Genomic DNA, 12,337 nt, shown 5'->3' with positions numbered 1-12,337 from the left:
CACTGGGGCCAGTCCCTCAGACAGACTCGAGGGCCTCTCTGCAGACCACTCATTCCTGTGCAGCAGCCCTGCGATTCGCACTGACAACAGCCCCTACCTGATGGAGGTTCAAAGGGGGGGCGAGGAGACAAACAGGTCATTCAATGCTACCCAGAGAGCAGAGGGCCTGGCCTGGCTGGGCCAGGTGGGGAGGGAGAGCCAGAAGCATGTGGGAGCCAAATGGCCTCGCTGGTCAGCATGGGGGTGGACATGGGCCAGATGAGGGCGGCGGCGGAGCCAGAGATCCAGCAGACAGATGTGAATGAAGTCACTGCGCTGTAAGATGGCTTATGTGTTCTACACAAACCTGTAGTTGATTACATCTGGCAATTAATTTAGTTTTCAACAACTCAAATCAAATGTCATTTGTCACATGCACGTAGACTAACAGTGAAATGCTTACTTTCAGGCTCTTCCCAACAATGCAGAGAAAGAAAATAGAAAAATAATACAAAAGTAATAATAAATGCACAATGAGTAAAGATAACTTGGCAAAACACACGAGGTACCAGTACCGACTTGATTTGCAGCAGTACGAGGTAATTGAGGTAGATATGTACATACTGTGTAACTAGGAATAAAGTGACTAGGATAGATAATAAACAGCAGCAAAAAGGATCAAGGTAGCAGTCTAGGTAGCTATTTGGCTAACTATGTAACTAGCTATTTAGCAGTTTTATGGCTGTTCAGGGTCCTGTTGGTTCCAGACTTCGGTGGCTTATCTCGGCTGGCACTAAAGCTGTTATAAAAGAGTCTTCCAGAGAATTATCGGTGGGTCAGTTGCTTATCTGTCGTTTCAGATCAATGATTTACCTAGATTTTGTAATGGGTGTATATAAATGAATACAATGGAAAGTGTTGTGGGGATGAGAAATTGGATGAACCAGCCTTTGGGATTGATCAAGTGAGTGTGTCATTGACCGGGAGATTTCCTCTTCATTGCTCTCTCCCATACATAGGAAGCCAGAGAGCAAGGTGCCTGAGCTGACATTGGAGAGGGCAGTGAACCTGCTGGGCCAAGAGAATGAGGAGATACAGATCACTGCTGCCAGCTTTATTTAAAACCAATGTTTCAACAGCGCTGATGCTAAGAAGATGGTGAGCTGGGGCCCATCTCTACTACTGCGTCTGCTCAGGAGAAGTCGCAACATATTGACCCGGCGGCAGCTCACTGGTTAGTTTGAACACCTGCTGGTGTAGATCTGAAAGAAATCGTCGTAGAACTTTATTAATGACCAGGGCGCGTATTCACAAAGTGCCTCAGAGCAGGCGAGCTGATCTAGGATCAGTTTAGCTGTTTAAATCACAATGAATGGGGGGGGGGGGGGGCTGATCCTAGATCAGCACTCTTATTCTGAGATGCTTTGTGAATATGTGATGGACATTAACTTACATGGTAAAATGGTAATGACACAGTAGTAACCTAAGAATGAAACATGTTCCACAGGGCTGTTGTGGAACCTATCCTCCCATAACCTGCTGAAGGAGCATCTTTCCAAAGAGGCCCTGGAGATCCTGACCACTTCTGTGCTCGTGCCCTGCTCAGGCCTGTCTGAGGGGGAGAACCCAGACACCTTTTACAACGCCACTGGCTGCCTCCGGTAGGTCGTCTGGTCTGGACAAAGGCATTTATTGGCCATTTGTGTGTTTGACACTGACCTATGTAGTATCTGTGGTCAAGTATTTCTAGGGATCCGTCTTAGGGGGTAGACACTAGGCAGTGGGATACAGAAAGGGGTATAGTATTTATGTTTGGAATGATCATGAAATAATTTCTTGATTGATGGTCCTCTGTAGCTTAGTTGGTAGAGCGTGGTGTATTTCAAAGCCAGGACAGTGGGTTCGATTCCCGAGTCCATCCGTATGTAAAATGTATGCATGCATGACTAAGTCGCTTTGGTTAAAGCTTCTGCTAAATGGTATACAGTGCTTTCAGAAGGTATTCACATCTCTTGACTTTTTCCACATTTTGTTGTTACAGCGGGATTAAAATTGATGTCTTTTTTTTTTTATTCAACAATCTACACAATACTCTGTCAAAGTAGAAGATTAAAAAATATATATAATATTGCACTATAAAACACTAATTAATATATCTTGATTAGATAAGTATTCAACCCTCTGAGTCAATACATGTTAGAATCACCTTTGGCTGTGAGTATTTCTCTGTAAATCTCGTAAGAGCTTTGCACACCTGCATTGTACAATATTTGCCTACTTATTAATGGAAAAAAATTCTTCAAGCTCTGTCAAATTGGTTGTTGATGATTGCTAGACAGCCATTTTCTAGTCTCGCCATTGATTTTCAAGCTGATTTAAGTCAATACTGTAACTAGGCCACTCAAGAACCATCCAAAGTGTAATGAATAACTTCAACATGCTCAAAGTGATATTCAATGTCTTTTTTTACCCATCTACCAATAGGTGCTCTTCGCGAGGCATTGGCAACAAAAAACAACTTTCCTGGTCTTTTTCGTTCAATCTTTGAAATTCTCTGTTCAACTGCGGGACCATACAGATAATTGTATGTGTGGGGTACAGAGAAGGTGTAGTCATTAAAAAAATCATGTTAATCAATATTATTGCACACTGTGAGTCCATGCTACTTTATTATGTGACTTAAGCACATTTGTACTCTTTAACTTATTTAGGCTTGCCGTTAAAGGGTTGAATACTTATTGACTCAAGACATTTCAGCTTTTCATTTTGAATTCATTTATAAACATTGCTAAAAACATAATTCCACTTTAACATTACAGGGTATTGTGTGTAGATCAGTGACACAATCTCAATTGAATTCATTTTAAATGTAGTCTATCTCAACAAAATGTGGAAAGAGTCAAGGGGTGTGAATACTGAAGGCGCTGATTATTATACGGTGACCCAGGCGGTTCATGTGCAATCCATCTCTCACCACAGTGTTACATCTCACAAGGCTTTGTCAAGATCATTATATTCATCTCTGACAGCCTCCTCGCCATGAGTGAGAACTGTGAGGTTCCTCAAAGGGCCAGCGTCATCCTGTTACTCCTTTCTACCTGGCAAAACAGGCATGATAACTTCTGCCTTGGCAGCATCACCTCGATGGAGCAGCAATGCGCTGGAAACAATATCCTGCATACCGTGTGTTCCTGTTGAACCAACTGCCATTGATTTGGTTTGGCACAAATATACCACCTGACAAACACAACATGGTATAACAAGGAGTGTTTTGCTTTTGCCTAGCAACCGATACAACTGAAAACAGTCCGGGACTAAATTATTAATGGAGCCCTCTCCCTCTTAGTGGCTCTAGTAGAGTTGAAACCTCTGAATCCATATTGACTGGTGCTATCAAGCCCTGGCAACCATTGACTTGTGTAACGCTGAGGAATTCCTCCGTCTTTGGCATGATTTAAAACGAAAACACAACACTCCAACTCACAGCCATAACCTTGGGTCATCACTAATGTTACTGTATTTGGCTTGACGTTAACAAAAACACTGCAGAATTTTTAGGAATAAATAATGACCATTTGGTCACATGTATTGAGGCAACTGTCATGTTTTTTTTTTCTCTACGTGCTGACTTCATCTAAAAGGAAGTGGAACAGTTGACTCATTGACAAGTGGTTGAAATTAAAGTGAAAGATTAACTCATGTTACTCTTTTTCTTACATTTCCTTTGTGCTTGAAATACATGTTGCTATCTCTCAACGCATAGAGACATTGTATTACAATGACGTATTCTAATGGCTTTAACTGCAGACAACAGAGAACCTTTTTAAAGTACTCCAAATATCTATCCGTTACATAAACATTTGGCTCATCCGGCCAACAGCTAGGATAGATGTTTGGCCAATGTCTGGTATGTAAAAACATGTTTTTGTTGTTGCCTAGTGGCGATAATGACAACCTGTCATTGTTGTTGTCAGAAACATAAGCTCGGCTGGTCCAGAAGGGAGAAAAGCCATGCGGCAGTGTGAGAACCTTATTGACTCACTGGTATACTACATCCGCGGGACCATAGCTGACTACAAGCCTGATGACAAGGTACTGCATGTGAAGGACTAACATTTTACGAAGCTTTTGTGCAAAGTGTTCACTTGTTTATTTTCGTACAAGCATTACTGAACATTTGTAGGTGGAATAAATATTGACACAGGGAAATTAAATAAGACTGTTTTTGCCTAATATTTTATTAATTTATGTCTCTAGAACAACTTATTAATCTCTCCTTTAGTGTTAAATATTGAACATCATGAACCAGCTCTGTTCTCCAATTAAATATTTGTGCACCAGACATCTGCAGAATGTTTGATCTTAAAATCATAGTCCTCTGAACAGAACCACTTATTTCCTCCCACAGGCCACAGAGAACTGTGTGTGCATCCTACACAATCTCTCCTACCAGGTGGAGCTTCCACAGAAGTATGCCAGTCTCGACTCAACCTGGCTCCAAAGACCAAGACCCCCGGCTGTTTCGGCTCCCGCAGTGCCAAAATCATCCAGGTAGGCTCCCATGACTTCTATGTCGTGGCTGTTATCATCTCTGTGGCCCTTATGTACTTGACATGCACTGTTTCTATCTGGTTATAAATAAGTTATTACCACTAAAGAAAAAAAATGAGCAATTCCTATGTTATGGATAAGCCGCCTCGTTAATTAAGTTCAAAACGTATGCTTTTCCACTAACTCTTTAAGCCCGGTTTTCTTTGACAAATGTAATTGTTAAAAAGCCTTATACACGTTAATTGAAAATGAATGTGAAACCTGGTATCTGGGAGTTAACAGGAAGCCCTTTAATTCAACGTTTTCTGGTTGTTTTGGTCCTATAGCGTCTTGAACCAAAGCGCCCTCTGCTGGAGAAGGGTAGTCCCTCTGGGGTAGAGTGGCTGTGGAGTGCCATCACAGTGCGCATGTACCTGTCAATCATGGCACGCAGCATCTGTCCCTACACCCAGGAGGCTGCCATCGGAGCCCTACAGAACATCACAGCTGGGAACGGCCTGGTAAGGCTATATCACAGATCTTTGATCCTATTTCTATGGGCTATGTACACTTCTGGGAGTGTGGAATTGATTTGCCCATGGGTTTGATTTAGAATAACTATAATACAGCCACACATCTATTATATTGTAATGATTTGACTGTATAGTAAGTATTAAATTGATGTGACTACTATATTATGCATTACTATATTGACTGTCAGTTGGTGATGTTGGGCTCATGGCTCTGTTTGGGCAGGTATCCCAGGCCATCGCCCACACCATAGTACAGAGGGAGAATGGTCTACTCCAGGCCATGAAGATGCTCCAGGAAGGAGGGATGGTTGTGAAGAAGACTGCTGTGTCCCTGCGATGTAACATCTCACGCTACAGAGAGCTTCACGCTCACATTGGTGAGCTGTGAATTGACTCATCAATTGCACTGTTTTAGTCCTACTTAAGTCCCACAAAGTATTTGTCTTTGGACTTGTAAGTGTATGTAAAAGCACAGCAGCATAAACCTGCTGCTGTAGAAAATCAATCTCTCACGAAGCTTTCCACTCTCTCTGTAGTCAAACAGTTGTTGCCACAGCTGGTGGTCATGTTACCCAACTCCGACACGAGCACAGACCTGCCTACAGAGGTGACTGTATCCCTGTGCCACATCCTCATCAACCTGAGCCAGGACGAGACGCAGCACGTCAGGGCCATCGTCAACCACGGGGCGCTGCCCAAGATCATCAACATCTGCGCAGAGGACAACGGGTCAGTGGGTAGCTTCTGAAGACCATGGCTGCGTTCCAGGCTGACTACATTGCCTGGATTTAACATGTCAACTAACCACATGATATACTGTACATAGTAATCTGATGCCCGACTGTGCAGTCGATGTGGCACTGTTGCTTGATGCTATGCAAGGACTGCAGATGGCCTTAAAATGCACTGTATTATTCCTGAACATTATGAGTTGGATTGGAGGGAATTTATTTGAATCTGTTAAACCTCTTCTCCTTGCTTTATGCTGTTCATTTTATGTCCAATGACCGTAACCTTGTGTCCCTTTAGGTTTGGTCCCACCAGGGCTGGCCAGGCAGCCTGCATCCTACTACACAGCATGTGGAGCCACTCAGAGCTCCACAGGGCCTATAGGAAGATAAGGCCCATCCCTACACAGTATAACCTCAAAGGATAAGAAACATTTTGTGTGGTGACAATAGTTTTGAATTAATCTGTGTTGCTTTTCCTCTCATCATCTGCTAGGCTGGATATAGAAAAGCAGACTTCGTCAACAGCAGGACATCAAAGGCTGTACATTAAATATGGGACTAAGTGGACGATCACAAAGCATTGTGCTGATTGAGGCAATAGTGTAGTTTCTCTTCTGTGTGGACTTGGATGACTCAATTCACTGCTTTATAAAATACTTGTTTTGTGTGTTGACTTCTCCACTGTGTGTGAGTGTGTTCCAGTAACAACAATTGCTAAAAGCTCTTGGTAGCAGACCAAGTTGTCTACGATGGGGAAAAGCAATGATTTAAAAACTAAACTGATGGAGGATCAGCAATGACTTGAATTCCATTTGTAGGAAGGATCTTGAGGAAGAAAATTAATCCGCTTAGAAGTGGAAGACAAGACAAGATAAGGATAACATGATCTACTGTATGTTATGAATTAATATCATAACTTAAGTAACTAACTGAAGTTGTAAAATATAGTTTTGATGTTAACATAGTTGGGGTTGTAAACTATATTAAATTACTACTATTAGTGTTAAAAATGTGGGGGTCAATCAATCAAAAACAGAGCCACCAACGTCGCAGATAGACATGGTTTCTTATTCTACATGCCAAAGGGCATGTTTGTTCTACATAGCAGAGATCTATCTGAATGTAACAAAATGTTGCGTCCTGCTGAAGCACCCCTGGTGTGAGCTCTGTTTGTAATGCAAACAGTGACGAGTGCTGAAAAAAATGCCTAAACAAGCCACAAAATATTTTATCAATCTGAAGTTGATAGCTGTGCTTCAGTTTTCAAGTAAATATTTGTATATACATGTTTGTTAGCTTACACATTGCATTACTTGGGTACTTTTGTTACTACACTGTTTTAGTACTTTGCTTAAAATAAAATATAATTAGGGTTTAATCATGAAGGTTGGTTATTTTTGTGGTGGTAGTCTTGGCAGCAAAGACGCAACACTTTATACGGCAACCTCCCAGTCCCACCTTTCAACTGCATCGTTTTGGCGCGCTGGAACGTTGATCGGCTGCGCTTGTATGTCATCCCGGCAAACGTCACATCCATTTATGCCCATAGATGGCTTCTCATTTCTATTTTTGGCTCTTAGCCAGACTACTTATGTTTTCCATGATTGTCATTGAGTGGGATGGATGTAAGTGACAAATCAGTGCTTCGCGCTATACATACATGACAACGGCAAAACACACGAACTACTCTGGACAGACGGGTTGCCTGCCACAATGTTACCAATGGGCAGATTCGATTATGCTGAAACGCGGATCACCGGGCATGAACCAGTAACGTAATTGGGCGAAAGCGGGGAGGGAGGCGTTCCATTCTCGAATTGAATAGTAATCTCCACCACTCGGTCATTTTGTCAAGGCATCGTCCACAAACATAACAATCTTATCCATAAAATGTTAGAATTGCCTAACTAGTTTTCATTGGGATGGCATGCACATAACGCGTTTTTATCAAAAGTAATACATTTTACATGGGTAAACACATAATCCTTGTTAATTACTATACGTGCTTAATTAGGCCTACGTCACTTTTGTTTTGAGCCGATTTCGCCCTGACCTTTGATCGGGGCACCCGGTTCACACATGGGAGGCAGCCCGGTTCCAAATCGAATGCAATACATTTTCAGCCGAAGCTAAACACGCCTACACGGGCGCCCGGACAGGATGAATCGAACCCCCTTAATGTTCCGTCAAAGCGGACACAAATCTGGGTTTTCCGAGATTACCCACGACCCAACCCAAACAACAACCCAAACAGGAAGTGTAAACACTTCTCACGTAACAGCAGCGCATGTGATAGCCCTTCTCTTCGACTCCTCAGCATTCACCACTTGGGACTCAGTTGGTTGGTGTGTGCACCAGAATAGTCGAGACCATGGACTCGATCAGTTGTTCGATCTGCCTGGATCTACTGAAGGATCCAGTGACTATTCCCTGTGGACACAGCTACTGTAAAGGCTGTATCAAGGAATATTGGTCTCTTGATGACCAAAAGGGAATTCACAGCTGCCCCCAGTGCCGACAGACCTTCACCCCAAGACCTGCTCTGAATCGAAACATTCTGCTGGCTGAGTTGGTAGAGAAATTGAAGACCGATTTCAAAACGGTTCCCTCTGCTTCTTGTTTCCCTGGACCTGAAGATGTGAAGTATGATCGTGATGACTCAGCCGCAGCAGCAGAGATGACGGAGAAACAGGTAGGCCTATGGATCTGGAACATAATACTGCCATCTATAATGTTTTATATTTAGAGATCAGCTTCGTTATTGCTTACTGTTTTGCCAGAAACTGGAAGAGCAGGAAATTCCAGCCAACATCAAAGTTGAGTTGTTCCAGTGACATACACTCAGGGGTCAGTATCACATAATCCACAATTAGGTTGTTATTTGTAAATTCTCTATTCTGCTTTCAAATTGACTGGTGATAGAGTCAAAAACCAACTATGTTAGACAAAATAGGCTGTCACAACAAAATCACTTTAAAACAAACAAAGGATGGAGTAGATTACAGAAAACAGCATGATGGGCCAGACCGTATCCTCAAAAGTCAAAGGTCACTCATTTACATACACTGCAGAGGCATGAACTCTGAACTATCGTAACCTTTTTGTCTTGAAGGCACTCATTTATCAGTTAAGTTAGTCTAAGTGATTTGTTTAGCATAATAATTTTGTTGCCATATGACAAGTGTAGTTCCATAACTATTTCCCCACTCAAAAACATAACTTGGTCTATTATGAAAACTGTTTTAATTTTGGTAATCATTTGAAATGGTTATTCTCTACAGGGGCAGTTGAGGGAGAAACGGCAGCAGGTCGGGCTGAGAATCTGTGTGAGAGAGAAGGAGATGCAGGACATAAGACAGGCGGTGATGTCCCTTTCAGTGAGTATTTAATAACCATTTAGAGTATGTACATTTATTTGTCAGAAAGTTATGTACTATTTCTAAACTAAAACCAGGGAGGAGCCTAATACCACTGGGACACACTATAGGGACTGATTGTCTGGGGTCTAGGCATAGAGAATGATAGAGGCCTCTAGTGGCCAGAAGGCCAAATTAGTGTGGGCAGCGCCGTTAAGGGCTTCCACTAATTTAATGTAGTTAACTGGGTGGGACTTCTAACATCATTGGCTGATCCCTCCTGGTGACTTTGTTGGAGTCATGTCCAACTGTGTCATCAGGAGGGATTAGCCAATTGTGAGGAAGAAAATGTACTACTTCAAAATGGAGACTGACTCAATTGCACTGCCCATGCTGTCACAGACACTACAATGACACACATGCAAAGAGGAGTGCTCTATCTATCTCTATGGGTCTAGGTGAGAGCAGAGTGAATGTGCTGGTTAAAATGGCCCCCCCATCCTTCTCTCTTCTTCTCTCGTAACAGCTTTCTGCACAGGCAGCAGTGGAGTACTGTGAGCTGGTCTTTGCTGAGCTGATCCGCTCCATTGAGAGAAGGCGCTGTGAGGTGAAGGAGCTGATCAGCGCCCACCAGAGGGCGTCAGTAAGCCAGGCTGAAGGACTCCTGGAGCAACTGGAGCAGGAGATAGCTGAGCTGAAGAGGAGAGATAAGGATCTGGAGCAGCTCACACAAACAGAGGAGAACATTCATTTCATCAAGGTGACGTCTTTCTATCCACAGTGGCAGGGCGGTGTTCGGAGCTAGGCACGAAACTACCCGAGCTTGTTCAATAAGAATGTTTATTTTTGTGTCATAATATGTTCCCAATTAGTGCCCATCAAGCATGACCCAGGATTCCTTACTTCTACACAACATATAACCTCTGAGCTCCAGAATTCTTCATATTTTCTTATTGTCTATTTTTCCTCTCTCACTCTCTCTCTCCCGCTGTAGACTTTCCAGTCTCTTTGTGTGGCTCCTGCATCTGAGCTCTTACCCTATATCACTGCCAACCAGCACTTCTCCTTTGAGGAAGTGAAGAGCTCCATCTCTGGAATGATGGAGCGACTGGAGGATGTGTTGAAGGAGGAAATGGTCCAGATACCTGGAAAAGGTAAGTGTTACAGATATAGTGAAGATAAAATGTTTGGTTAACTTTCTGTTAAATGCTTCTTGATTATAAATGAATACATCCATTTGTCTGCCTATCCTGTATAGTAACGGCTGCCTCCGAAGTCTGTGTCCTCAGCCCTAGACCAGAATGTGAGTAATACACACACACAATCAATTAATATTTAATCTTGGTTTACTTTTGTATATATTTGTGTTGAATGTTTCTTAATTAAACATGAATTAATTAAGATACCTCCCTACTCTATATAGTAATGGCTGCCGCTGAAGTACATTTCCATCATGAGCCCAAGACCAGAGTGGAGTTCTTGGAGAGTAAGTAATACCGTCACACACACGCACACACACACACAGACCTTATCACGAATGCATATTTCACCTTCATTTAATTTTTTCACTTTCTTAGACTACTGCCATCTCACGTTGGATCCCAACTCAGCGTATCAACACCTGCGTCTGTCTGAGTGCAATAGAGAAGTGTCATGGAGTGACAAGGCTCTGTCTTATTCTGACCACCCAGACAGATTCACAGACCATTACCAGGTGTTGTGTAAAGAGGATCTGTCTGGAACCCGCTACTGTGAGGTGGATAGGAGGGGGGAGTGTGAGGTAGCCATCACATACAGAAGCATCAGCAGGAAGGGCGGATTGGAATGTTGCTTTGGTTCCAATGATCAGTCCTGGAGTTTGGTGTGTCGCAACTCGAGTTGTTCCTATTGGCACAATAAGAATAGGACTGATATCCCTGTCCCCTGCTCCACCAGAGTAGGAGTGTATCTGGACAGCAGGGCAGGGACTCTGGCCTTCTACAGCGTCTCGGATACAATGACCCTCCTCCACAGAGTCCAGACCACATTCACTGAGGACCTCTGTGCTGGGTTTTGGGTTGGTCCTGGTTGTGGATCATCTGTGGCTCTGTGTTGACTGAACTTCATAGAATCAAGTGTATTTCAAATCAAATTGTATTTGTCAAATGCGCCGAATACAACAGGTGTAGGTTTTACTGTGCTTACTTATGAGCCCTTTCCCAACAATACAGAGTTAAAAAGTAGGGGGGTAAATGAAGGAAACAGTAACACAAAATGACGAGGCTATATACAAGGAGTACCTGTACCGACTCAATGTGCAGGGGTATGAGGTAATATGTATATGTAGGTAGGAGTAAAAGTGACTAGGCAATCAGGATAGATAAACAGAGTAGCACCAGTGTATGCGAAGAGTGTGAAACTCTGCCTGTGTGTGTGTGAGTGTGTGGGTAGAGTCCAGTGAGTGTATAGAGCCAGTGGTCAATGAAAATATGAAGGAAATATAAGACGGATCACTTGGGAAAACTGGAGAAAGTTGATTTGCTTAAAATCGTGACATGGATGAAGGGAGTTGACACTTCATTTAGGAGTCCTGCTGCGAAGCCGCTCTTTATCTACAATGTTTGAGTCAAGCTTTACTATTGGGGAGGGCTGGGACCTATGTTTTAAAGATTACATTAATAAATTAAATACATTTTTGTTTATAGTATAATTTCTAACTTGATAAAATAAAGAACAAAACTACAGTTCCTGAGAGGGGGGGTTAGAGTTAGTATTGGGGAGTTGTTGTTTTGTTATGTGAGAAAAACCAGGAATTTGGATGATTGACAGTGATTGACAGTCCTAGATCCAGTGTTTCCCCTCGACCCTGTTCCATCCTCTGTGTTTTTGTCTTGGTTTGGTTCAATCAATTCATCAAATGTATTTATAAAGCCCTTTGTACATCAGCAGATGTCACAAAGTGCTGTACAGAATCCCAGCCTAAAACCCCTAACAACAAGCCATGCAGATGTAGAAGCACCTTGACCTTGTCCATTGACTGTCTTTTTAAATTACATGGAATGCTTTTTGATAAAGGACAGGTTATAGTTAGACTTTTTACTGAGAATAATACATTTGAACTTCTTACACCTCTTTGACCTGGAGGAAAATAAAATACATCCCAACTTGCAACCTGCCTATTAAAAAAAAATAAAGAAATACTATTTTATTTTATCCAATTGAATAATAT

The 12,337-nt window shown here is 42.5% G+C and overlaps 2 protein-coding genes across 2 annotated transcripts; both read left to right on the top strand.

Annotated features, from left to right (window-relative positions):
• Positions 1-95: 95 nt before the first annotated feature.
• Positions 96-7,151, top strand: LOC110490526 (plakophilin-2). Its single transcript, XM_090200815.1, is given in 10 exon segments — positions 96-317; positions 999-1,213; positions 1,487-1,640; positions 3,954-4,071; positions 4,388-4,451; positions 4,454-4,530; positions 4,857-5,030; positions 5,266-5,419; positions 5,579-5,771; positions 6,072-7,151. Coding segments are annotated over 10 exon segments (1,374 nt in total). The 5' UTR covers positions 96-219; the 3' UTR covers positions 6,199-7,151.
• Positions 7,152-7,344: 193 nt separating this feature from the next.
• On the top strand, positions 7,345-12,331 carry LOC110490528 (tripartite motif-containing protein 16-like protein). The gene is made up of 7 exons (XM_021563964.3): positions 7,345-8,465; positions 9,055-9,150; positions 9,656-9,889; positions 10,124-10,283; positions 10,388-10,432; positions 10,553-10,615; positions 10,707-12,331. The coding sequence occupies exons 1-7, from the start codon at positions 8,145-8,147 to the stop codon at positions 11,222-11,224; spliced, it is 1,437 nt and encodes a 478-aa protein (XP_021419639.3). The 5' UTR covers positions 7,345-8,144; the 3' UTR covers positions 11,225-12,331.
• Positions 12,332-12,337: the final 6 nt, after the last annotated feature.

This window comes from Oncorhynchus mykiss, chromosome 15, assembly GCF_057628025.1.
Source record: "Oncorhynchus mykiss isolate SJ-2025 chromosome 15, ASM5762802v1, whole genome shotgun sequence".
Lineage (NCBI taxonomy): Eukaryota > Metazoa > Chordata > Actinopteri > Salmoniformes > Salmonidae > Oncorhynchus > Oncorhynchus mykiss.
The sequence above is the reverse complement of the archived record's forward strand: the minus strand, read 5'-3'. Positions and strand labels throughout refer to the sequence as shown.